Genomic DNA, 27,274 nt, shown 5'->3' with positions numbered 1-27,274 from the left:
TATCGAAAAAAAGTGCATCAACTGCTAACATGATTTCGGCCGAATGAGTTCTTGAAAGAAAAAAAAAAATCGAAAAGTTTATTAAACTTAAAAATATTTCCTATACAATGACCTACGATCTTTGAAAAATACCAAAAATTAACAAAATGCCGTAATTAAAAAAAAAAAAATTTTCGCTCTTTTTGGTAAAAAATTGTCGTTTTTTAATGCCAAATTGACAATTTTCAACCAATCAAAAAGATCGTAGGTCATTGTATAGTAAATGTATTCAGCATTAATCAGTTTTGTTTCTACCAGTCGATCGGTTAATTGAATGATTGATTTTTTGTTGCTTTTTAAAACTGTCGTTTAGAAAATTTTAAAGTTTCCAAAACTTTTATATTACATATGTATGTTTGTACCTGCGAGCGGTCGCTCTGCCATCTAAAAACTATTCAAGATACGACCTTGGCGATTTCACAGGATATTTTTGAAAATATAAACTATCGAAAAAGCAAAAAAAAACTTTTTTCTTAAAAGTGTCACACTGGTATAGCCCCTTAAGCTACAACGGTCAAAAGGATGAAATCGGATGATAACCCCGCCCCACTTCCTATATAACGGTACTGTTAAAAACTACTAAAAGCGATAAATTAATACCTAATTATGCCAGAGACATTAAATATTACAGTGTGAAAATGGAGAAATCGGACTGAAACCACGCCCACTTCCGTGTACAAATCAAGAAGCAATTAATATAACGGGATAAAACTTTGCACGAATAATGCCTTTAGCGTAGCCATATTTTGACTATAAATTGTCCAAATCTATTGAAAACTATTCAATCCACTAGGTACCGGGTATTTGGACCCCAGTACATTTAGTTGACTTTTTACGACAAATAACGGCCAATAAGTGAGATATATAATTGAAATTCAGTGATAATCTTATCCTTATAACGGTATGTCTGTTTGTAGAAAATGGGTTGAATCGCGTCTATACTTCCCTTACCTCCCATATACCTAACACAACAAATTTTCGAACCTCCCCCAACTTCCATATACTCATATGTATAATGATATTCGCTTTTCTAACACACCTTTTGTCGAATATGTCGAAAAAATATACATATATATTTGCTGGAATTCCAATCCTCTCGTTGACGTTTTGCGCCTTAAGGTATTTCCCTGATTTTCGATCGATTTGTTTTTACATATTTTTATAGTATAACCCTTCAAGAAAATATCCCTTAGAGGATTTTTCGAAATTCAAATTATTTTCCGAGTTACAACACATTTTGTGACTCCGACTTCGACTGCGGGTTTTATTCTCAAACTTTATATTGTTTTTCTATAATACTTTTCTAGAAACGTATGAATCTTCAAGTTCTACTCAACCGATTCATATGAAATTTTACACACAGCTTTCTTATACATTATAGTATCGCACTTTTTCTTATATTATTTATGTTTTGTATTCTTAGAATATCAATAAAATAGGCTCCAACTATTCCACACACTTGTTATAGGCCTCAGTTGGAAAGGCTTTCAGTCCAATTTTGTATTTTTTTCGGAGCGATTGTTAGACCCTCGTCTCATCACCAGTAATGATATGTTTTATAAATGTAGGATCTTCAAATACTACTACTCAACTCGACGTCGTTTTTTCCAAAAGACTTACTCCTGATACGCGTCTAGCACTGACACGCTTTATACGCAAAACATCAACCAAAAAGTGTTGAGTCGATTCATAAGAGATGTTGAGATCCTCTGCTATCACTCCGATGTCATCACTACGATTTTCAAACACTGTTTCTTTAACTTTTCTCGATGACTTCACAACTTTCACCGAATGCTTACTGCCACTCAAATACTTATGTTCGTGTTAAAGCCTCCTCAAAACACTTCTGTGACATTTTCTACGATTGAGTAGCCTGGTAGTGGGAAACCCAATAAAACGAAAATCGAATTTAAGTTTGTTCCCCATACTAAAAATATAATATATAATTTTTATATTTTTGCTATTTTTTAATGAGGTTTCTTTTTGTATTAACTTACTTTGTTTATGATAAACTCTCCAAAAACTAAAATTTAGAATTACAAACCTGCATTGTGAAATATTTATTGCAGGACATGCCAGTATTTTTTATTGTTGCTATAAGCTAGCAACTCTAATTATAACTGTTTAAGAAGTAAGGAACTTATGTACTCTATTTACACGATTCTTTAAAGAGCGGCTCTTTCAATAGCCACAATAGGTTTACACATGTACAACTTAGAAGTATGTTCATATGTATGTCGTATGTAGTTGAACACATTCCTCCTTAGCTTAAAATTGTCTTAGACTAATATAAAATATGAGTGCAAGCTTTTTACATATTTAAAAATTCAACACATGATTCCTACAATTCTCACTACGAATTAAAGTGCCGTGATTAGTGTGACCACGAGTGATCTTGAATGATTGTCAAAGTAGAGTTTGTTTAGTACGTGGTTCGCTCTCGCTGTCTCACCTACATACACACATACATTTCTAAATATATTTATATTTGTACAATACTCGTGGCAAGCCACCATAAATATGTATGTGCGCACTTACCTATACACATATTAGCAGCTTTTCGATATTTTCTTTCTTGCACGTAAGGTGTCGCCTACTCGCACCAGAGCCGAAGAAAACGTGGAGAACGTGCTGTCATTATAACTTTTGTAACATAAAAAACACTCCAAACAACATGTAGACCTCGTGGCTGAACACATTTATTTAAGTTGACTTAAATATGTGACTTTGATAAATGGATTTACCTGCCGTTAATTCTAATAACCATTTTCTATAAATTACATGCATATGTATGAAGTAGTTTGTAAATTAATGATTAATATCTCGAAAATATCTAAACTTTGAATTTCTTTCATTGCAGATCGGTCTCACGCATAACAAGTCACTTTTGGCTGCGTCATCAAAATCTAAATATATTTCGTGTGTGTGATTTTATTCCAAATACATACATACTATATGTATATAGACTTATATATTTATATATTTCAAATTGAAGTTTATTGGAATTTATTGTGGTTTACCAAGTACATCAAGCTTATACAAACATACATAAATACACATATGTAGATCTGTGTTCGTATTTAAATTTGCTAAGAAATCGCATATATTTTTGAAACATTCCTTTTGACAACTATATAAATCGCAAAGAAACTTCAAAATATATAATTTTGGAAAATGTTCAGTCCTGATTATGAGAAACGTATACTGAAACATTGCAGTCCGGTCGCTCGAAATCTTTTCAACTCCTTTGAAGCAGCCTCCACATCAACATCGCTTGACAGATTCATACCATGCAGGTGAGTGTTCAACCAGAAATGGATCTAAGTAAATTAATTTTAAAATTTAATTTTCGATATACATAAATATCGGTTTGAATTAGATAATCAATAAGAAAAGTATTTTATATTCATTTAAAAATCTATTTTAAGGGGTTATATACTATACATACACTTATTTTTTGAAATGATAAAAATCGGTTTTCGTTCAAGTATGAGATATTGCAGTTTTCAAATAGCCAGTAATGGTTCTTGAGAAACCTTACTCACCGCATCGGTACTTTTTAAAAAACATCATTTTGTGATAATCGTGAACGAGCGGTCGGCATGTACTCGGGGCACATGGGAAAAGCGCGCTGTTGACTGCTGTAACTTTGGTTCTAGGGCTCAGTTCTTTATGAAAATTGGAAGAAATAATCTTAAAACGTTATATTTTAAGAAAATGCAATAAAAAATATCGATTTTTCCAACCTACACAAGTGTATATAACCCTTAACAAACGTTTGAAATTTTGTTTGCTCTTTTGCGCATTTGTTTAATAGACATAAAATATAGTATGTACTATTATTGACTAATACTTCTATCGTTCCTACAACAGTCGAGTCTAAGTAACCCAAACGGATCTGGATTTTTTTCCAGCCACAAACTGTCAACTCGGCACACATTCCTTGAAATTACTTCAAGAATGATTTCTGTCGCTGCATCAACAACAACTAAAACTTTGCCGCTATTTTTAATGTTATGCCTAAAATTCAACGACAAAAAATTTGTCAAAATTGAAAATAGTACAATTTCGATATTTATGTGTTTCCACTATACCGAGAAAAATTATTATAATAGCTATAATCAATTTCAATTGGGCTGATGTGCCATAACAATTGGATTGACAAGCACAAATTTGATTTTTTCACTAGGCGGCCAACATAAATTTCTATAAAAATTAAATAACAGCTGATTAATTTGGTTTAATTACAACTGTCAATGAATTTGACGTAATAAAAACCCACATTGGGCAGAGAATTCCAAATATAATGAGGAACTTTGAAAAGTTTTTGTTCAACAACATAAGTGTGTAGTGCTAAAAAACAGAAAATCAGATTACTGACTCTTTCGTGAAATCTTTGCTTCACTGCGTTATCAATATATTTTTGTAAACATATACATATACATATTCTTGTGGTAACGCGATAATTTACGTTTTGTTTTTTTTTAGTAAATCTTATATGATTGCGCGGGAAATTCTTACCAGGCTATACAAATCGCTTAAAACACTAGTTCTTGTGGCCTTAGGAAAACCAAAGTTTAATGGGCGATAGATTTACCAAACGCAAATTCAATTTCCCATTTGTGGTAAATACATATCCGTCTATCGTTCTGTTTCGGATTACACACCCATGCGCATTCATAGTGACTTGTAACTTTATGAAGTAGCACAACTGCGTCAGGTTCAACGATCTCGTAAAGTCTCAAAGAGTAAACACAATAAAGTGTTGAGAAATTTAATTTCCCCGTTTACTATTTTCATTTTCTACTTTTCTGTGCTACATACCAGAACAAATACACATACACTTGTGTCTATGTCTATATAAATTTGTGGTACATACAAGCGTGCATAAGCAGAGTTTATATAGAATGCCGTGGTATTAACAAGGCTTACCGGTTCGTTGCTTACATGCACATTTTCCACTTTTTCACATCGTCATATTGCTGTTGGTCGAGCAATTTTAACTGTTTTCGTCATTAACCACTGACTGCTTTGGCTGACGGGTCTGTAGATTTAACTGCTAACTGCTTTTACACGTATACAATTACAACGACTTACATACATACATATACCATAAACACTTGGCTGCCTCGCACACTTGTAAGCAGGAAATCTACGCTTCAGCAACCTACCCGGAAGTTTTTGAGTTGCTCAATATGACCGCAACAGAATAAAGCATAGCATGTTCCAATATTATTTGTTATGTGTTTCTGAAAAAAATATGCAATTAAACATATTTTGTCATAATGTTTGTTAGACAATACTGTTTTCGGCTTGTAGCTCACATTTCACCACAAGTCCTCAAGAGTTATAGGAGTTATATTATGTATCAAGGGTCGATACCTCAAAGTTTAGTCAGAGAACTGTTTAGTTTTATACAATTAGACTAATGCCAGGTCATCTGTACCTAAAATAAATAGAGTAATTGAAAATGGAAAATCGTAGTGATTACCATCAAGGCGTTATAGTTTTATTGCGATCAAAATCAAGTTCTTGTATGAAAAACTTGTTTATAAGTGAACGGTCTTATAGCTCCGGTGCAACAAAAGATTTGGTTTTTTCTTGTTTTTTCGTTTTTTATTAAAAATAATAAAGAACTGAACTTCAGAAATTTGATATGCATACCCAGCAGTTCTAAATCATTTGAAATAAATGTGACAAAGATTTTAATTAAAATCAAATGCACATTACCTTGGTAATTGCAAGGTAACTTTGAGTCAAACACTGCACAAATTCATTAGCCTTTTAATAATTTTAATTTTTCATGCCAACATACACACATAGATACACATTTATTGCCAACAAATGCTTAAAATTTTGCCACAACATGCAAAACGTGCAATGCGGAACGCGAATAATGTGAAGTGGGAAAATAAAAACAAAAAAACTGCAATGCCACTGAATTTAATTTAAGCACTTAACTGCTGACTCAATTTAACTTATAAGAATTATATCCAAATAAAATATATTTAATGCACTCATTATATTTATAAAACGGAAACATGAAGAAAATATCGCAATAGTTGATTTGAGCATAATTACAAGCGCTTTTCCTATGTTACGCCGTGCCAACAATTTTTCATTTGCAATGTTAATACGACTGAATCGCGTTTTTTCGTCGAACCAACACAGCACTGACTGCACATGTGCACACGTGCAAACATGCATATTAAATTCATATGATTTTTTTATATTATCTATCCACCTTCCCAGTCACCTTTCGGTAAATATTTTAAATTAAATCGTCAGCTAATTTTGAATTCAAGCCGCATTGGCACAAGCTTATTTGATACACGGTACTTCCACCTTCAATAAATAATCCCAGACCAAAATTTTTTGGAAGAAAGCACGCATTCGGAGGAGGAGGTGAAGAGGTATTGGAGTGCAATAATCACACCTGTGCGTGGCACAGGGTCAAATTATTGACGTGCGTAAGAATTTTATGAAAGACAATAATCGAGAAAGAAAAAATTGCGACAAGGAAATATAAATAAGGTATAAACTGAAAATAAAATTTGTGTGCAGCGGAAGTAGATATACCGTTGCCCAATTCGTGGATTAAAAATGAATCATTTGAAACTTATTGACAGTTATTTAACATTTTAATATTTTTTTAAATTTTTTTAGTAAGTAAGTAGTGTATATTTAAGTATTATTTCTTTAATTCTAATTATCTTTCATTTTAATTATCATTTCATCCACAGGGCCAACAACAATTGGCAAACAAATTTCGCATCAATAAATAAATCGAATGAGAACTCGCCGCAGACGAGTAAAAAGCAACGCGACTGCGGTGAATCTGCACGTGATAGCTTAGCATATTCCTGTCTATTAAAGAACGAACTTCTTGGCACCGCCATCGAGGACGTTAAGGCGGTTAGCGATGAGCGCAATGAGAACACCTACACGCCAACAGCGAAACGAAGCCTATTCAAGTACCAATCACCTACAAAGCAGGTGAGTTCAAAGTCGCCAACAAGCGTCTGAGCTGAACGGCACGATAATGAATTAATTTCAAATCCATACAAACATATAAAACATATCTAATTTTTTTTATAATATTGTGTATAAATGCGCATATAATTCAAATGCATGCCGTGAATGAGAAGATATTTATGAGTAACTGCATATCGTATTAATTAAACTTAATATACATAAAATATGAGCTTAATGTATGTTTAATATTGCATTATGCAGTCAACGCCAAGCTCAAATAAAGTAAAGATAAATATATATGCTCAATTTACACGAGAGCTTTAAAGTACCATATATGATAAAAAGTTTGGTAAAGATGATTATTTCTCATTTGCGTTAAAGCCTTGAACATTTTTCTGATACAATTTTTTTTATCTTTGAACTTTCTTAAAGTTTCTTTCAAGCAAGGGTCAAACCTCTTCTCCCCAAGAAGCTGCTTATTTGTCGAAATCGCCGATATCGGACTACTATAGCATTAGCTGACCATACAAACTGACCAATCAAAATCAAAAGTTCTTGTAACTTTTTTTTTATTTTTGAAGAGTATTATAGCTACGGTGCAGCCAAAAATAACGTTTTTTCATTGAAAATGAAACTTTGAGTTTGAGTTATCAATGCCTGAACATTTACATTACAGTTTTGAGAATTTAACTAAAAGGCATTTAAGAAGTCTGCAAATCCAATTATGTTAATAAAAAATTGAATTGAACTCATACAGTGTTGCAAATGCAATCAGCAAGACTCAGCTTCTTTATATATTGTGTTCAGATATTTCTGCACTTGCATGCATAAATTATTTTATTATATTATATAGGTGATATCAATACGCATACATTAGTACATGTTATAAGAGTGGAAACGTTTGCGTTATGTACATACATACATACATACATATGGTATAGGCTTGTTTTTTATAAGCACTGCCACTGAACTCAGAAAAGTTTTTTAAAGGCTTATTCGTTTGTCTTATATTCATATACATTTGTATGTATGAATAGCATAGTTCTAATATTTCTACATTTGCGCTTAACTTAGAAAACTGATCGCGTGTTTTTTTTTTTTTTCGAAATAAAAATATTTCAGCCTAAGATTTCCCAAAAAATAACTATCAGCAATTTGAAGTGGAAAGCTCCAAATAAATTTTCAATTCATTGCCCATTCAAATGAACTGAGATTTAGGTCACATGCCACAACATGTGTTGCCCTCATTTCGATAATTACATAAGTAAAATCGTATTTTATGGTATGAATGTTCTATCAACGTTGATAGTGATCAAGATGGAGTATAGCCTTAGAAGTGAACTTTTGAAAATTCTTTTAGATTATATTTAGCGGTCGTGCCTTATCTGTCTTATTTTAATGTAGTTTTACCCAAAAGATTCAACTTGAATTATATACATATATATATATTTTTTTTTTGTTCTTTACTAATTTTTGCTCTTGAAAAAATATGTCACACTGTTGTTTTATAATAATAATATATATAATTAAATGTATATGCAATTATTCTTATACTTCATAGGTCTAGTAAAAATAATTTAATTATTTCTTCATTATTGATTGATTTTTTGAAGCTAATTTGCCGTTTAAACCCTCCTTATAGACAAAAAACTGAGATAGTTGTTCGAGGTCCGGGCCATAAGGTGAATGCATATGCACTTCCTAACCAAGATCTAGGAATTTCTGGCTAGTCTATATCGTTTCGCTCATGCCCGTTTTCAATTAACGTTTTTAAGTGACCCTTTTTTCATGACCAATAACTATGTGCTTCACAATTCGATCGACTTTGTTGCGACTCAAGAGCAACTTGCAGTTGCAAATCAGGTACATAATGTTTTCTTACGTGGTCTTCCAGAACGTGGTGCATATTTAACATCACACATTCTTGAACCATAATTGCGGATCTTAAAAGACTATGAGAGCCGAGGTGCATGCTGGTTTGATTCCCTCTGTCGTCTCAAAATGCTTGCCTTTGATTCAAAAATTTGGGGTCACTTTCATACAATACAATATTCTTGGCACATTTCCATTCTCCGCAATTTTTAGTTGTCAGTGAGCACTTTTGGGACACACACAGTGTTTGTCGAAATCGCAGGTCTCCCAGCACGGTCTTCATCAGCGACCTCTTCCCGTTCCTCCAAAAAGGCCTGGTGCGACCGAAGCACACCACTTCTTGCAAAAGCAACATCTGAGTAAGCCTGCTTGATCATATCAAACGTCTCTATCGCAGATAGGTAGGAACGCCCTCTACCGAAGTACAGTCGTGGCGGAAGAAAATCAGTCCTATTACTTTCCGGACAATCCCTGTATTTTCTATTTGTTGGTGAAAATCTTTGACGCGTGCATCAACAATACCGATTCAAGCAAACACTGTGTGTTTTTTTAGTACCACATCTTATCTCTCCTTCTCAATATAGCCTACCCGCACTTAAAAAAACGCAGGATATAGATTACCAAAGCCGGCTATTGGCTAAATAATGGATTTATTTTTACTATGCTTTAAATGTTTATTCCATCTACAAATTTATATGTGTGCTTATATCATATAATATAACATAAGTTTATGAAGTAGATTGCTATTTTTGTGCATAGACCTAGTAATGAAGTAATGAAACACACTTGCGACAGCCATTTTAAAAAATACAAAAAGCTTTTTAAACGAACTTCAGATGAGATTTACTGAATGCAGATGTTTTAAATTTGTTTTCAATTACTTGCTGTTTATGGAAATATTTTCGAAGTTGTTTGCTATACTGTTGGCAAAACTTATGAAAAACTTTTCAGTCAATAATAGAAGTACAGTTTGTATTTAATTGATCAAAACAGATTATTGGTCAAGAAAACTACTTTCATTATCTTTATTGTAACTGCTGCTGATATGCAAATATTTTCCTTTAGCATTTTTGTGAGAAATTTCAACTGATTGCTTGAACTGTCAGTAAATTTTACTGAAGTAGTTGCCACTTTTTGTTGGTTTAACCGTGAACCACTCCATCTACAGCAATCGTATTTGTGTAAATATACATAGATTTACCATTTAGTTAAATCAGCATCAGCACTTCAATGTCATCAACGCTGTTTACATTTCTAAATTTGGCAGTTTTGTTTGATTTTCTATTAGTTTCTAAGTTCATTTATTTATTCAATATTTACATTAAGTAAGTGCTCGCCACCGTTGACACGTTGACAGCGGAGATCAGTTGCCAACGACGATGATGATAATGATGACTTGGAGGAGGATAGTGGTGTTGCCTTAGACGGCGGTCCCTCGTTGCCGCTGACATTAAATGCCGATTTGTTTTGAGTACTTGAGTATCTATAATTTGCTCACGTCGCGTCATATTTTCATTTCCTTTATGTGTCATATAGCATGTGCCAAAGTCATAATAATACACGCCTTCATCGTCTAATTTGCTTTTGTTCCTTTTTCATGAATGAAGCGATGTCGCTCGATAAGATGTTTTATTTTTTTTTAATTGCAACCAAGATTGCTTAACGATCTGTTATGCATTCTTTTATTTTTTGTGCGTGATATTCCCATGCGTTTTCGTTTGATATTTCTTGTTGCTCATTTATTGCTGTGCGATAAACTTTGCTTGTTGATCTTTTACAATCACGTTTGTCTTTTAAATTTCTTCACTCAATTATACTAAGTGAAATTTGTCAGAGTCATAATTCAATTTGCTTGTTGAGACTTGTTGAGCTGGTTAAAAAAATCGCTTGTGGCTTTTTAAGTTCATGCTATTATACCCTGAACAGGGACATTCCTTCTGTGGGAGCCCGTGTAAGTGACACGGAGCTAAATCAGGCGAATACGGTGGTTACTGCACCTATTTATTCAAAATTTCGCAAAAAACTCATAAAGAATCAATGTCTTATGCGAGGGTGCATTATCGTGGTGCAAACACCAAGAGTTGTCGGCCCGTAATACCGGCCTATTTTACAAATAGCTTCACGCAAATGACGCATAACACCCACATGGTATTTCTTGTTGATAGTTTGGCTGGTCGGAAGGAATTCGGATCTCGTTAATCAAAGAAAACTGTCAACATAACCTTAATTTTTGACCTGTTTTGACGTGATTTTTTCGGCATCGGCTCTTCTTTGCCACGATATTTGGCCAATTGATCGTCTTTTTCTGGCTCGTAAGCATAGATCCAAGACTCATCCCCAAGAATAATGCGTTAACGCGCCGCTGTTTTTCGAAAAAGTTGAACGATTTTGGAACCCACCATACTTTCACTTTTCCTATGTTTTTTTATTTTATTGACGTGTTCATCATCACTTGTTGTTGATGGCCGTCCTGTACTGTGTTCGTTGTCAACGTGTTCTCGACCGTCTTTGAATAATTTGTACAAATCAAAAACACTTGCTCGCGACAAAATATTATCACCGAAGGCCTTTTCCTAAACGTTTTGGCACCAGAAAATTAATTGGAACTTCTTCGTTAAATAATTTCACTCATGGTAAAAATCGCGAATGCCTTTAATATACTTCAGAAAGACAAGCTAAACTAAAACTATTTTCTTTGGTAGGATATCTTCCCGGCAATGACTACACAACCAACAATTACGGAACGAAATCAATCCATTATTCAGTACCATTATATTAATGATGTTTCACTAATTTGACTTAGTACGAATCGTAGAGAGAACATGCCCGCCATTTGGGAAACAGTCCATACCATAAGCGATCCGCCATAAACGTTAGTGGATGTCGATTTTTCGCCAATTTTGTGTGCCCTGCCCCGTCACGCCCCGAAAAAACTTTTTTCCACATTAATTATTATATCTTCAAGTTCTCTCTCTCCAATTTGTACACGGTTTCTCCCTGTCTGTAAGTATGCCCAAATATGACTGATATTTCTTTTGTTGCATCTCGTCATGTAATGAAAAGCTCGTAGTTCTATGCATAGTCCAAGAAATTTCGAATTGGAGTTACGATGACGATCTGTAGCCGAACATATTCCACCGACCTCTCTCCCAAAAATCACGAATTCCTCTGATCTTTCTTTCTTCTTACTTTTTATTCAACAAATAAGTAAAATTTTTGGGCCATTTTTGCTTACTACTTAATAGAGTTTAATCAACATGCTGTAATCAGAAATTAAAAAAATTTAATATTAAAATATGTGTTTGTAAGGTTGTCGCCATGTCTATAAATAAATGCTTGTTTCCATGTCAGCTACATACTCGTATGTAGTAATTTTGGCCCTATCAGGGTTTCTTATCGAGATTAGGTGACATTTGAACAAATTTATAAACCCTTTACACTTGTATTGACTTTTTATCGGTTCTTATGAGTTAAGAATAATAAACACCTTTTCGCGCTGAGCTCTAATTTTATTTGTTTTATTATGTTTGAATATTGCAACAACATGTTCGGTCTTTTCAGCTTAGATATGTATCTTTTTTGTAACAAGTGTCGAAAATTCCCCACAATAATATTGCTGGCGCCATTATTTATACCAAGTTGCGCACAATACATACATATGTATATCTTACACACCCACCTGGTTTTAGGCCTACGTTCATATGTAGTTACGAATGTGTCTAATAAATAATCAACTTAGTATTTTTACCATACATCAAAATACCAGTAGCAAAGCACTAATTGCGACAAAGCCAACAACAAATGCAACAGAAGAGGCACATGCTCGTCCAATAGATGATAGACAAGCCTACCAATGCGGACACTCATGTATGTGCTTATGTATTTTTTATGTAAATCCATTTCAGCAATTGACAGACAGGCGTGTACCAGAAACATGAGTAGCCGTCGTCATAATTTAATTAAAATTTATGTCATTCAAAGTCGTAAAATTTAACTTTGCTCATATACTGCATACATACATACATAGCATGTAAGCCGCAAAACTTAGAAATAATAGAGAACACTAAATTAAAACAGCGTGAGCTTAGATTTTTAAGTTCGTTAAATTGGTCGAGCACAATTTGGTGTTGTACTAGAAAATGGTTACAAGCATGTTTACATGCTCCCCAAATATTCTATCAATTGCAGACATACACACAATTTCCGTACACGTTATATACATACATATGTACGTATGTATATTATATATATTATATATATACATATTCACATTTCTGTGGTATGAAATAAATTATTCCAAGTTCATTCTGAGTCTATATTGCCGATGATGCCGATGAGTTAAGTCTTCAGAGGCACATATTTCACTTTTCAGTATTAAGAGATTGGTTCAGTCAATGATATTCAAAAAGTCGTTTTTTTGCTTAAAGTACACTTTAAAGCCTTGAAAAAATCACTCAAATGGTGGAATAGTGAAAAAATGCTTTCCTTTTTGAAACCTTGAAAAAGGAGTTCTATAATCAGGGTTTCAAATTTCAAAGATTTTCTATAACTAAGCGGTTTAAAGCCTTTCTTGCGAAATGACGAATGGATATTTTTACCAGTTTGCGCCAACGTGAAAGTAGAAAGGTTTTATGCTCGAAAATAACAAAAATATATTGTGACAAAAAAGTACCCGGAAATTGTAAATAAAACGCAAAATATTTAATTATTCATCAATACATATTTATTTTGTCGCCTTCAAAGTAATCTCAATCAGATGTAATACCCTTATGCTAACGATTTTCCAGTCCTCGAAACACTTTTCTTGTTTTATCTCTTCGATCAACTAGACGGTTCCACAAAACGGCAATTTCAATTTTGGGGAACAAGAAAAAATCACACGAAGCCAAATCTGGTGAATATAATGGTTGATCGATGGTATTCATTGCATTTTTGGTTTTAAATTCGGTCACAATCGTACTCATTTAGAAACTTCAGCTTTATCGGGACGAGTCGAGTAAGAACGTGTTTCATACCAAAATCATTCGAACGGGCTCGGAGATGTCGAGCTCTCCTGCCATCTCTCTAATGGTTAGAAATACAAAATTTGAGACAAATTCTTTGTTTGATATTTTTATCCAATGTAAAAATCGCAACGCTTTACTGAGGTTTACCGACTTAAGCAGCTGCTGTAAACAAACTGTTGACAGATCGCGCTCATATTTGGCATAGTAATTAAGGACAGTCCTACCAACTTAGCAAAATCCTTTTTTTTGATGTATCATTTACTCGGGGAATTTAATCACAATTTCCGGGTGATTTTTTCCCATTATCGCCGTTTTATGCTTTCATTAAATAATATAAACTTTATAAAATCGATTTCTATATCTTTTAAATTAATGATTTTCAAGTTACCCTTTTTTACGGTTATGAGAAATATTGGCGATAGGTTTTTTTTTTTATTTTTACTACACAGAATTTTATTTTGACAATAAAAATGTTAAAATTTTAAAAATTTTCTCAGATAATTTACGGATTTCGACGTTGTCCAGTTAATGTGCCTCAGAGAATTTTGATAAAAAAAAACTATTTTATTTTATGTTAATGAGAAATCCACATCGTTAACATCTACTATAAATCTAGTTTTTTTCTCCACACCTGCTAGTCGCATAAATTAAATTTAGCAACATTTGCATAAAATTATTTTGCTACTTAACTTTCCTGTTCACTAAAGGTTGGTTGTGTTTTTATTATTATTTTTTTTTTGTTTGCGACTTGTATACCCTTTACAACAAACGTAGCATCTTATTCTTTGATCTCCATCATCAAATCCATCTAATTGCTTTATGCGCATTTTGAATTTCTCCATTATATGTATTTATAACTCACAATTATTTTGCAATAGCTTGGTTAACATGTATAATTTTATTTTAAATTTTATTATAGTCATGTAAGGTATTTTATTTTTATTTTTTTACTCAATCTTCACTTGCCGGTTTTCAAACTGGTTTTGAATTTATTATAAAATTCGCGTGTTTCTTTTCCACTTTTAATCCATTGGAGTATAAAAAGGCCAAAATATTTCAGTAAGCGCCGCCCTCTTATTGCTATCCGCAAGCAATTTCAAGTTAACGCACTCCAATACATACGAACTCAAGTTGGCCGAAAACGCGAATCACATCGCTTCCCGCCAAATTCATTTTATATTTCAATTTTTTTTCCTTTCTCTTATGTAAAGCCAACAACTTGAGCACGCCAAATCGAAAGAGGCCTAAACGAAACGTGCGCGCGCAAAAAACATGAAAGCCATCATTTTGTACAATTCACCGCTTTAGCTCCGGTTTCGGAATACAATAAAATGTATATAAGTGGTAAAGAAAAATAAATGTGTCCACTTGTTCAACTTTTTTCTCCAAAAAATAAAAAATAACCATTTCAATAGTCAACACATTGATAGATGAGTTCGAGCGTCGCTGCCGTTCGGCGTTGTTGTTATTGTACAATTTTTTGTTTAAATCAAATGAAGTATAAGCTTTTGATTTTTTTTTGCTTTTTTTTTTTGGTGTCTTCAATTTATTTTTGTTTGCCAATCATTCCTTTTACATTGTTAGTTCCCACCGATTTGTGGGAAAATTAGTGTTGACCTTGATTACTTCGGGTTCAACAATTTGCCGCCTTTGCAAAACATTCAGTCAATTCTGCAGGAACTCGATTTATAAGCTGATTTTCTTTGTTGTTTATTTTTGTGCATTTTCATAGTAGTTGTAAGCGCTAACTATAGCCAACTACCAAGAACAAAAATTTAAAGTGAAAACTTCGCCGCATCAAGTTCTTAAAACGCCGTCATAAATGAGGATAAGGTTGATTTGATATGTTTAGATCTTTTTGTGATTGGTATTAATCTTCTTCTTTTTGGCGTAACCACCTTTTATGCGGTTACAGGCGCATTTACAAGTCAGTCAAGTCAGATTCAAGTGTTGCCAGGTCCTTCTCCACCTTATCTCTCCAACGGAGTGGAGGTCTTCGTTGTCGTATATCCGTATCTCATAAGCTCATCGTTTCATCGACTGCGTTATTCGCCGTTGTTAAGGTAGTAATAGTCCATGCCTCTGCACCTTGTAGCAGGGCGGGGATGATGAATTGCTTGTAGAATGTGGTCTTTGTTAGTCGAGAGAGGACTTAACTTCTCAATTGCCTACTCAGTCCGAAATGCGTTGGAGTTCGAGGCTGATATTGTTTTTGGTGTTAATACTAGTTCCAAGATAGACGAAATCTTCATTATCGCCTTCAATAGCCAATATAATTTAATCCAATTTTCATTCACTTGTTATAAGCCTCGGGTGGGATGGCTTTCAGTGCCGTCAGCGGATATTACTTCTTTCGGTATCGGGTTATTTTAGGAGCGCCATTTGCTGGATTGTTGATATTTTCGGTGTAATATTCATAAACCTAGTTATCTTCATCAGTGATGATACGTTTGATGAATGTAGGGGGCTCGGCTAAGGTGTCGGGCATCCCGTTTGCGACCTCTACTCGACGTCGTTTTCGCAAAAGGTTCCGATCTTTTGATACGAGTCTAGCAACTGACTTGGTTCAAACACAAAACATTAACCAAAATGTGTTGATTCGACTCATAAAAGATGTTGATATCTTCTGCTATCTTTCTGATATTAACACAACGACTTTGAAGCACTGTTTCTTTAACTTTTTCGGTATAATTAACGTACATTATGACAGTCAACAAGAGTACCCGGAAATTGTAAATAAAACGCAAAATATTCAATTATAATTTAATATTTATTTTTTCGCCTTCAAAGTCATCCCCACCAGATGAATTTTTTATCTCTTCGATCGACTTAAAACAGGTTCCACGGAGCGGCAATTTCTGTTCGGAAAACAAAAAAAAAACACACTGAGCCAAAGCTGGTTGATACGGTAGTTGATTGATTGCAATTTTGGCTTTAAATTCGATCACAATCGTGGCTCAATGCGATGGTGCATTATCATAGTGTCAAATCCATGAATTGTCCTTCTACAATTCCGGCCATTTTCGCCGAATGTTCTCACGCAAACGCCTTAATATTGCCAAATAGAGTAAAGAGTTCCTTCAAAACAAATTCATGATGCACCAAATCACGAATAAAAACAATGAGCATCAGGCTCCCTCCATTTCGATGATTGTTGACTTGTTATATTGTCAAGCTCATAGACTCATGTCTCATCGGCAGCTATAATGTACTCCATGAATGTGGAATCGGAATTCGGGATCAGGCGTATCCAAAGATACCTGTTTCCGGTACTCTTTTTGAAAAAAATTCAGCTTTATCGGGGAGAGCTCTCTTGACGCCCTCTCATAAAGGTACGCGATTAAATTCTGTGTAAAATAGGTAAATCTGCGACAGAGACGTTTGATATGATCAAGCGAGGAGGACCGAGAAGAGGTTGCTGATGATGCAACTTCGATAAACACCGACAATGTGACTCGTGTGCGTAGAGTTTTGAAATGAGACCGTCGACTAAGTATTCGTTTAATTGCCCAGATGTGGGCATTGTGACGAAGCACTTGAACCTAAGCAAGGTGTGCGCGAAGATGGTGCCAAAAGTACTCACTGATGACCAAAAATGCGGCGAGTGGAAGTGTGCCAAGAAATTTTAAACATGTGTGAAAGTGACTACCAATATTTGAATAACTTATTCACAGGTGACAAGTCATGGATCTTTGAGTATGATCCCGAGAAAAAGAGGCAATCTTCCGCAAGCATTTTGAGACGACAGACGGGATCCATGCAGCATGCACCTCGGCTCCGAAGGCTATTCCGGAGAATGCCTTCCGTGACGCCTTCAATGCTTGGAAACCGCGCTGGCAGCGCTGCATCGCCGAAGAAGAAGCCTTTTTTGAATGTTTTTAAAGAATTGTAATAATTGTAAAATAATTTTTTTTAAATCGACTCAGTCCTATTACTTTCCGAACAAACCCTGTAAGGCGAAGGTTATTTTTAAAGATCGGGAATTGATGGATGAACTGTTGCATAGTTTGGATTCAACGATGACTTCTTTTTGTTCTTTATAGAACGTCATGGATAATATTTTGATAAACAACATAATATAACTAATGCTTATTTTTTTCGTGGGTAGTCCAGAAAAAGAAATGACTATTATCGTATTACACTTGCTATATATTGCACGTTTTATTATGATTTTTAACGATTTTTTTTTGCTTTGGCAGAGATTAAATGTACATACAAGTATGTTATGTATGTACTTCCACTTATGCTTTTTTAGTTCAATCATTCGAACCGAACATCAAATTGACATTAATATGCTCTAATTAGCAAAAGTCAATATCCGAAGTCATTTCCGTAATTGAATTAACGCATCAATGAAATGGATGTACAAAGTGTGGTCAATAAATATGTGAAATAATTTATAAATTGTTGGAGGAAAAACTTTAATTGAATAATCATTCGTGCAGACCAAAAAAGAGGTGACGAGGCAGGGCTCAAATTAAAGGCGTGGATGCGCTAAGTTGCCGTCGACGAGCATATGTATATATATGTAAGTGCGGTATAGATCTTTACTCGATATATTTGTATTTGGGCAACGATTTTGGGTTGACCACAACCGCAGCTGGGCTTTGGCACGAGTGTATTCGTCGGTAGAATTCTTTTGTTTAATAAATATGATGGACGTATGGTAGATACGATAAAGCTAATTATGCTTTCAATATGAATAATTTATTGTTATTTTAATGTCAGAGGCGTGGCTGCAATTCATTGTACTTATGTACACGTTGGTGCAAAGCAAATAAATAGTTACTCGTATTGGATTGTGAACAAGCCTATAGACGTGCCAATACTGTACGTTGATGAATTCCATTGTGTGTGTATGAATGATGAATATGAATTAATAATCTATCCATAGAAACTATTTATTAAAATTATTGTAAAAAAATGCCTTCCAAAGTGCGATTATGATTTATTCAAAAACCGATTGAAAGTGCCAATCATAGAAACATTTCTCAAGTGTTCAAATAATGCCAACTTTCTGACTACAATGGCAAACCGAATATAATCTCACTGGCGTAATGCCGCTTTTTCAGTGCTCATTAGTCACTTTACGCATACACTTTTGGATATTTTCTGGCTTTCTGCTTTGGCAGTTGGTAGTCATGTTTTGACAATTAAGAGGTTAATGTGCTTTATATTGCATATCTACTTTGTTTGGTCACTTAGTTCAGAATTATACAACAATGCTGGAAAAAACACAATACACCGGTCAGACGCCTTTCAGCCGCTTTAGAATTCACGTTTGTCGAATATACGAAATGATTCGTACAAAGGTTAGCTACAGATGTACAAATGGAGCCAATGTATGTTCATGTATGCGTGTTTTAATACAACATAATACGAAAATTCTTATCAAGCAAAAGAAATCTGTCAAAGTTGACAACAAAATCCGTTATCATATAAACAAATATGCATACGGTATAGAAGAAAACATGTAGAAGTCAACTGTAAGGCTTTATAAAGCAAGTAAAAATGTGGAACTCTGAACTTATTAACAAAAAAAATATTTATATTTAATTCTTAATCGCTTTATTATTAACAAATTGAAAAGCAAATAATATTATTCGAAATGCTATGACAAGCACCTTTAAAACTATTAACTTCTTTTGTGTTGAAACGCTTGACCGAAATTATCTATATTTTCCAATGAGATTGAAATTCGAGGGCTTTGAAAGCAACTTTTTTAAATATATTTTTTACTGGCAAAATTATTGAAGAATGGCCTTGACCGGAACAAGATCGATCGGAATATCATAATTTAAAAAATTGTTCAAATGACAAATTTGACCCGGATCCTGCAATTCGCTACTACATGTTGGACCAAATCAGGATTTTTTGGTACGAATATAGTATTAACACGCCTACAAAGGTGGATCGACAACTCGCATGAAGCAAGTTTTCGATGACTTCGCGACCTTCTCTGAACTCTTTGTGACACGCATATACTTGTATTCATAATAAATTAGGCTCACCAAAAAGATCTGAAAGATTTTGAACGAGCTGTGACTATTGGAAACACAACATTTTTAAGCAAACGCGTTATTTGTCTTGTATATGGTAAAAATCGCCCGACAAACTTTTCTTTTCGGGTCGTGAACAAACGACTGTCAAATGCAAACTTATTCATATATGGAGATCAAACTTGCACAAACATGAAAATTATGAATTCAAAAGGCTCATTACTTCGCGCTAACTGTTTTGTATTATAAATATATGTATATATTTTTCAAATAAAAGTTTTATATTCTACGTTGTACATATGTCGACTGGTTTCAAAGCGTTAAAGTTGTGCACACAATGCAGTTTGTTTGCGAATATGCACATACACGTACTGCGCAATATTACTAACATCTCTAGACACTAATGGTAAATTATTGGGAAACACATTTGAGAATATTTGCGAAATAAACTTGGCTTCTCAGCTGATTACATCATTCAAACTCCACAAACCCCTGAAAAGGTTAGACACGCTCACACCCAAATTCCTTTCGGTTTTATCATACCAAAATTTCATTTAACAAAAATATTTTTTGATGTTGACTCACATTCAGCGCCGACCACAGTGTTTTTACAGCATAAATCATAAAAAAACTGATAATAACTTTGCAACAAGTGCTGAAAATAAATAACTTTTATGGAGAAAGGAATCCAGTACATTTGTTATCTGGAAGTTTTTTTTTGTTTACTTGGGGCACATTGCGTATACGTTAATAGAAACTCCACCCTTTTCAATTTATGTATGTATATCGGTTTTCAGTTTTGTATTATATGTTCTTATGTACATATGTGAGTATGTACGCGTTTACGTTACTACCCAATATATTATCGTATTTGCTTACTTTAGCTTCAGTGCCCACAAACCGATTCATTGTCATTAATGCGATATGTTATCATATCTAAGTATAACACCTCTTAAGTGTAATTTTTTCTTTTCTCACCAACATTTTCCCAGAACAAGTGAATGACTATAGCAGAAAAATGTAAAGTAACTCCTATAACCCCAGCACATTTAATGCAATAAATTACATATTTTTTTAGCAATAAAAATTAATTAGCAAAACAAATGACATCAAATAATCGCTGAGTTGCCATCAACTAGCACTGGTCGATTAAATCGTTTTATATCGATCTTGGACATTTGTGTCAACATTAACCCACAAAATATTTGTAGAGATCTATTTGCATCCCAAACTTATTCTCAACTGAAAATGTCACTTTTTGAGCCGAATTCTCGACATTTGCGGGAAATTTTACTTTTCTTTTTTAATTCCAAGAAAAGTGCGGCTGAGGACCCGTCCACGCTTTACTGAGGCTGACACATACATAGATAATACTATTACTCTACTACTACCATCTATATGATATAGAAATCATAGGTATTAAAAAAATATAGAATTTTTGTAAAGCAACTTGTGTTAGTTTACAAAATAATGGATCATAAAGCATTTCGTGTGTTAATTAAGCATTACTTTTTGAGGGAATAAGGGAAAACACTTTTGGACCGTTTTTATACAATAAAGCCCTAAATTTACAAAAAAAAAAAAAAACGGCGGGAGCAAAGTTGTAGATCTAATAACAATTTTAATTTGACCATCAAATAATTTATTATTTGCTTAATGTAGAATTAGGGCAAAAATTGCTGACTACCGCTGAAGTTAGTACTAACAATTTTAAAAGAACTTAAAATTAATAATAATTATTATAGTTATAATATTGAGAAAACGTTGTAAAAAATATATCAACTAACGTTGAAAACTCATGGTCGCAGAAAAATTAGAAAAGCAAAATAAAATTATAAATTTTTTACTAAACAATTGAAATTTCATGCTGTGTAAAGTTCAAGCAATTCTAAAACAAAACTACTCATGTGTAAAAGCAATGATCACTGCAATCTATTCTGTATAATTTAGATACATATTTAGCATATATGTACACTTACGCATACATACATACATATCTACATAACTATGCGCAATCACTATTATTTTGTAGTGTGTTTTATTACCCTTTACACAGTTTCTCTACTGCTTGAAATGCATCAAATTGAATTGATTTGAATTTTTACACATTGACACAGTTTCCGTTGCCATTTACTTACATATACATACGTATGTATATCTAAACGCAACGCTCCAAGCTCACATTGCATATAAAATCCTATTAGACACCTCAGTTTTACATACATATATATTTTTTACGTGTGTACATACATACACATATTCGTACGATTTTATATTTACAAAGACAGCACATTGTTGATCGCGTGACACCTTTGCTCCATTCCCCCCATACCTTCATTATGCTGAAACGGCATTAGTTGATTTCCATAAAAATGCGTAGACACAATTGAACTTTACGTACAAATATACAATATATAAATAGCGCATACATATCAACATAGTTGATTTTTCCATTGATCTTTTCGACACGCTGAATTTCGCACAAATCGATTTTATTTAACCCTTGACTTACTAACAATAAATGCTGATTAAAAAGGACTTCAAATTTAATAAAATGTTTATATACTACTGTTTACATACATACATACAAGTATTTATAACTTGAAATACAGGGTTTCTCCCGAAAGTAATAGGACAGATTTTGATAAATTTAACATCTGGGCAATTAAACGAATACTTAGTCGACTGAGTCTGAGTTGTCGGTGTTTGTCGAAGTCGCAGGTCTTCATCAGCGACATCCTCCCAGTCCTCCAAAAAGGCCTGATGCCACCGAAACACACCACTTCTTGCTAAAGCAACATCTGGGTAAGCTTGCTTGATCATATCAAACGTCTCTGTCGCAGATTTACCGAGTTTCACACAGAATTTAATCGCGTACCTCTGCTCTAACGAACGCTGCATTTTCGGCTTGCACCACTCACAGAAACACGTCGCGCGTAAATGTTTGTCCTGACTCTCCAGGTGCTCGGAGATCAGCCGCTCGTTCGTTAGCTAGGAACGTTCTCTACCGAATCCAGTCGGTGCGCGCACGCTCCGAAGTACAGTCGCGGCTGTAGAAAATCAGTCCTATTAATTTCCGGACAAACCCTGTATTCCGTCATTTTCATCTGAGTCGAGTTGCAAAAGAACACAACATGCAATTAGCGGAGAATGGCCGGATATTGTAATTAAATTCCTGGGGTAAACGATATTTTAAAATTAATTAAAATGCCAAATATAAGCGCGATCTGTCAACCAGTTTGTTTACAGCCGCTGCTTTAGTCGGTACACCTCAGTATTATTATATATTAAATCTCTAGCAAAAAGTTTGAACTGAAAAGATGCGAAGATTTCGACATTAGCAATATTGTTAAACTTTAGAAAAACAATCCGATTAATAACTCCACTAAAATTACCTACAAAAATATGTATGTATATATCCCTGACAAACCGGGCTCCTCCATAGAAAGAATTCAAATGTTTAGTTTTTCTTAATTTTTAGAACCTTAAAAGGAAGTTGTAACATATTCTTGGTATAATTTACTCTGTCTAAAATATACGGAAGCTCATTGAAGACCTTCTTTTCGCATAACACTGCTAATTGCTAAAGTTTGTTCAAATTCGCATATTCTGCTTCACCGATTGCATGACTTCGAAAAAACTAACTGTAACGTTTTATTTATTTGTACACTTAATTAGAGAATAACTAATTTTTACGCTGATTTCAATAACACTTATTTCTATTTGTCTTTCTTTTTAGGATTTCAATGAGCAGTGTCCATATTCGCTCTCACCAGTCAGCACAAAGAGTCAGAAGCTGTTGCGATCACCACGAAAAGCAACCAGAAAAATATCGCGTATACCCTTTAAGGTAAATTTTTGAGTAAACAATATTTATGATTTACGATTAAGTAATATGTATGTATGAATTTTACAGGTGTTAGATGCGCCAGAGCTGCAAGATGATTTCTATTTGAATTTGGTCGATTGGTCGTCTCAAAATGTGCTCGCTGTTGGACTGGGCAGCTGTGTTTATCTGTGGAGCGCATGTACTAGTCAAGTACGTATGATAATAGTAATTTCAATGAGTATTAAGAAAACAAGTTTCTGTACATTTCATGCTGTCTAAACGAGCTATTGCTTGCTTACGACTAATATAAAAACTTTGTCATTGCTACTATTTAGTTTCAATCAGTCAAATTGATGTGCAATTTGAACTTTCAATTTACAGGTAACACGCCTATGCGACCTTAACACCGATTCGAACACCGTAACATCAGTGTCATGGAATGAGCGTGGCAATTTGGTGGCGGTGGGTACACATCACGGCTTCGTCACCGTTTGGGATGTGGCTGCTAGTAAACAGGTGCGTACGCTAACAAGCTTAATACTACATATGTATTTCCAATACACGATTACCATATGAGCAATTTACTGAAGCATCAACTTTTTTAGATCAATAAATTGACTGGACATTCTGCACGAGTGGGCGCTTTAGCGTGGAATGGCGAAATATTGTCCAGTGGTTCGCGTGATCGTTTAATTATACAGCGGGACACACGCACACCAGCGCAACAATCGGAACGTCGTTTGGCTGGCCATCGACAAGAGGTTTGTGGTCTCAAATGGTCACCGGACAATCAATATCTGGCAAGCGGTGGTAATGACAATCGTCTCTATGTGTGGAATCAACATTCGCTCAATCCCGTGCAATCGTATACGGAACATACGGCAGCGGTAAAAGCGATTGCCTGGTCACCACATCATCATGGTCTATTGGCTAGTGGTGGCGGCACCGCCGATCGTTGCATTCGATTTTGGAACACTTTAACCGGCCAGCCAATGCAGTGCGTCGACACTGGTTCACAAGTGTGCAATTTGGCTTGGTCGAAACACTCATCCGAGCTGGTATCAACGCATGGTTACTCACAAAATCAAATTTTGGTTTGGAAATATCCATCACTAACACAAGTGGCCAAACTAACGGGTCACTCATATCGCGTACTATATTTGGCACTAAGCCCGGATGGTGAAGCAATCGTGACGGGAGCTGGCGATGAGACGCTACGTTTTTGGAATGTCTTTAGTAAAGCGCGCAGTCAAAAGGAGAACAAATCTGTACTGAACTTATTTACCAATATAAGATAAATTTCTGCTGGCAAGTAGGATAATAGATTGGAGTTGAAAACTTTGCTTGTTTATTGAGCACATTTATAGCTAATACTAAAAATTAATTAACGCTAAAAATTACAATGGAACGTTAGTAAATGCGCAGTTAAAATTAAAAATATGCAAAATTAAACGTAAAAATTATAAATTATATGGTTGAGAATAACTGCGCGCTTAGGGAATAACGCAATTTTTTCTCTAATGAAGCAAATTTTCCTTTCGACTGCATATATAATATATTTATATAAACAATTCTACCAAAATTATATAAAAATTAGGTTTGTTTTATAATTAATAACAAATTGTGAATATTATTTATAAAACAAACTTTTTTGTTGGTATTTTTTATGTGCCGGTCACGTGTTTACTTCTTATGCATGTTTGAAAGCACTATAAAAATCATTCACATGTTAAAAGTACTTAAAAAGTATCAGAATTTGCTTCATTACTAGAAATAAGCGCATAATAAGTAATTCGCAACTTGAAATAAAAGTGCACTGTGTAAAGTTAACAATACACCATATTGTTTATCGGTTCTTCTGCTATGAATGAGGCCGATTATTGCTTAAGAGAACTGTATTGTGAAGTGAGATGTATTAAACATTAAACCATTTTCACATCAATCAATGGTGTCTAAAGAAAAATTCAATTCCTAAACAAAGCAATATGCCAAATGACTATGCACAGTAAACATTTTATTGAAATCTTAAATTGATTACGAATAGTAATTATAAAAAGTTTAAAAGCAAAAAATAAATTGTAATTTGACTTAGCATTATAAACTACACACTGAAAGAACGTGCAATGTTAAAATATATTATCTCCGTTTTTGAAGATAATTATAAACTCAAAGCAAATTTCTTTAGATACAATATATATTTTTTTGTATGAGGTTTGCGGTATTTTTGACAAAACAATGCAGTTTTCAAATTGGAATTGTATTATATGCAAAATTTAAATATCGCAAGCGTTAAATTTACAGTCAATGTTTATATTATATTATTTTGAATTGCATTTATTGGCTTATAACAAATACATATATATTATAGAGATTCTATAATATTTCACTAAAATGTCCGTTTGAGAGGCATGCATCATCATTAATTCTAGCTTTTTGTCAATCACTATAAATAAGTAATTGATTGTAAATTGTAATTAAGAATTTGAAAACTTCTAATACAAACGGAGTTGTTGTAACCGCTTTTACCAAATGAATTTCTACATAAAAGTGAGTTTTTCATTTGCTAAAAGAGTTTGATGTTAGACACTCTAGTGAGAACTTGCGTGTAGGCATGCAAACGCACTGATAACATAGAAATACCATAACTATTATAACGAGTATACATATTTAGACAACTTATTTATAAAATTACATTGAGAAGTGTGTAGGCTTGTAAATAAAATGAAAATTGATATTTCAATTTTCTTTAAAAATATTAGTCCAAAAATTAAATGATATTGCAAAATTGAAATAATAATTTCATTATAAGAAACAAGCTAATAGCAAAGTGAAAGAGGAGATATGAGAAAATTGTGTATTTCACAAGCACTTCTTTTCAAATGACTTCCTAAGGCCAACAATATGTGGTAACTCTCATATTTGCATCACTTCTATAAATTAAAAAAAAAATTGCATATTGCAATTTGAAAATAATATATGTGACTAATGTAATTGCTTAATTTTGTTGATTTTGATTTTTACGGTATTCTTTACTTTGTTTAAATTTCTTAAAGAAAAATTTTCACATCATTTCATGTTCACATTATATTTCACTATATTTTGTTATTAATTTTTAATATCTTTTATTTTTATATCAATTTGGCATTGCTGTCTTGTAAGAGGCGCAGTTAGCAATTCATTTTAATTATATTTAGCTAATTCTACATCCAATTTCGTATCGACCACTTTAAATTGTAAATTAATTCATAATTTCCTAAATATATTAAACGCTAGCCATGCCTCTTCACCACACATACATAAATACTACTATTAAATAGCTTATTTTTTCTCAATATGTATAAAAGTACTTATATATTTTGTACATATACAGGTCATACCTGGATCATAGTCACTATATGCTACATTAACGAGTTTGTATGTACATTGATTGAATAATTGAGCTGGATTTATAATTGTATTGTAATGATGCTAATATTTAATTGAATGAAAAATAAATTTAAAATACAATAAATTATAGTATTTTGTATTTAATAAAAAAATATTATGTCAAGTAT

General features: G+C 33.6%; 1 protein-coding gene and 1 long non-coding RNA gene across 5 annotated transcripts in view; one reads left to right on the top strand and one right to left on the bottom strand.

Annotated features, from left to right (window-relative positions):
• The window catches only part of LOC126758302 (fizzy-related protein homolog), a 34,225-nt gene extending 6,994 nt beyond the window's left edge, over positions 1 to 27,231 (top strand). For 3 of the 4 annotated variants that reach the window (XM_050472530.1, XM_050472529.1, XM_050472528.1), the window contains 6 exons: positions 2,900 to 3,335; positions 6,783 to 7,035; positions 23,631 to 23,741; positions 23,808 to 23,930; positions 24,102 to 24,236; positions 24,326 to 27,231. In XM_050472530.1, coding sequence (XP_050328487.1) covers positions 3,214 to 3,335; positions 6,783 to 7,035; positions 23,631 to 23,741; positions 23,808 to 23,930; positions 24,102 to 24,236; positions 24,326 to 25,018 — 1,437 coding nt within the window. In that variant the 5' untranslated portion in view covers positions 2,900 to 3,213 and the 3' untranslated portion in view covers positions 25,019 to 27,231. Of the gene's footprint in view, positions 1 to 2,684; positions 2,829 to 2,899; positions 3,336 to 6,782; positions 7,036 to 23,630; positions 23,742 to 23,807; positions 23,931 to 24,101; positions 24,237 to 24,325 lie in introns of those variants that run through there. The other variant, XM_050472531.1, reaches the window with a different exon arrangement.
• On the bottom strand, positions 3,268 to 5,481 carry LOC126758309 (uncharacterized). Its single transcript, XR_007666840.1, has 3 exons — positions 5,364 to 5,481; positions 4,972 to 5,288; positions 3,268 to 3,359 (listed from the first exon to the last, which is right to left on the bottom strand). It is a non-coding gene; the product is annotated as an uncharacterized LOC126758309 (long non-coding RNA).
• Positions 27,232 to 27,274: the final 43 nt, after the last annotated feature.

The sequence above is a fragment of the Bactrocera neohumeralis genome, chromosome 5 (genome assembly GCF_024586455.1).
Source record: "Bactrocera neohumeralis isolate Rockhampton chromosome 5, APGP_CSIRO_Bneo_wtdbg2-racon-allhic-juicebox.fasta_v2, whole genome shotgun sequence".
Classification (NCBI taxonomy): Eukaryota; Metazoa; Arthropoda; class Insecta; order Diptera; family Tephritidae; genus Bactrocera; species Bactrocera neohumeralis.
Note: the sequence above shows the minus strand (reverse complement) of the source record. Positions and strands in the feature narration are given on the sequence as shown.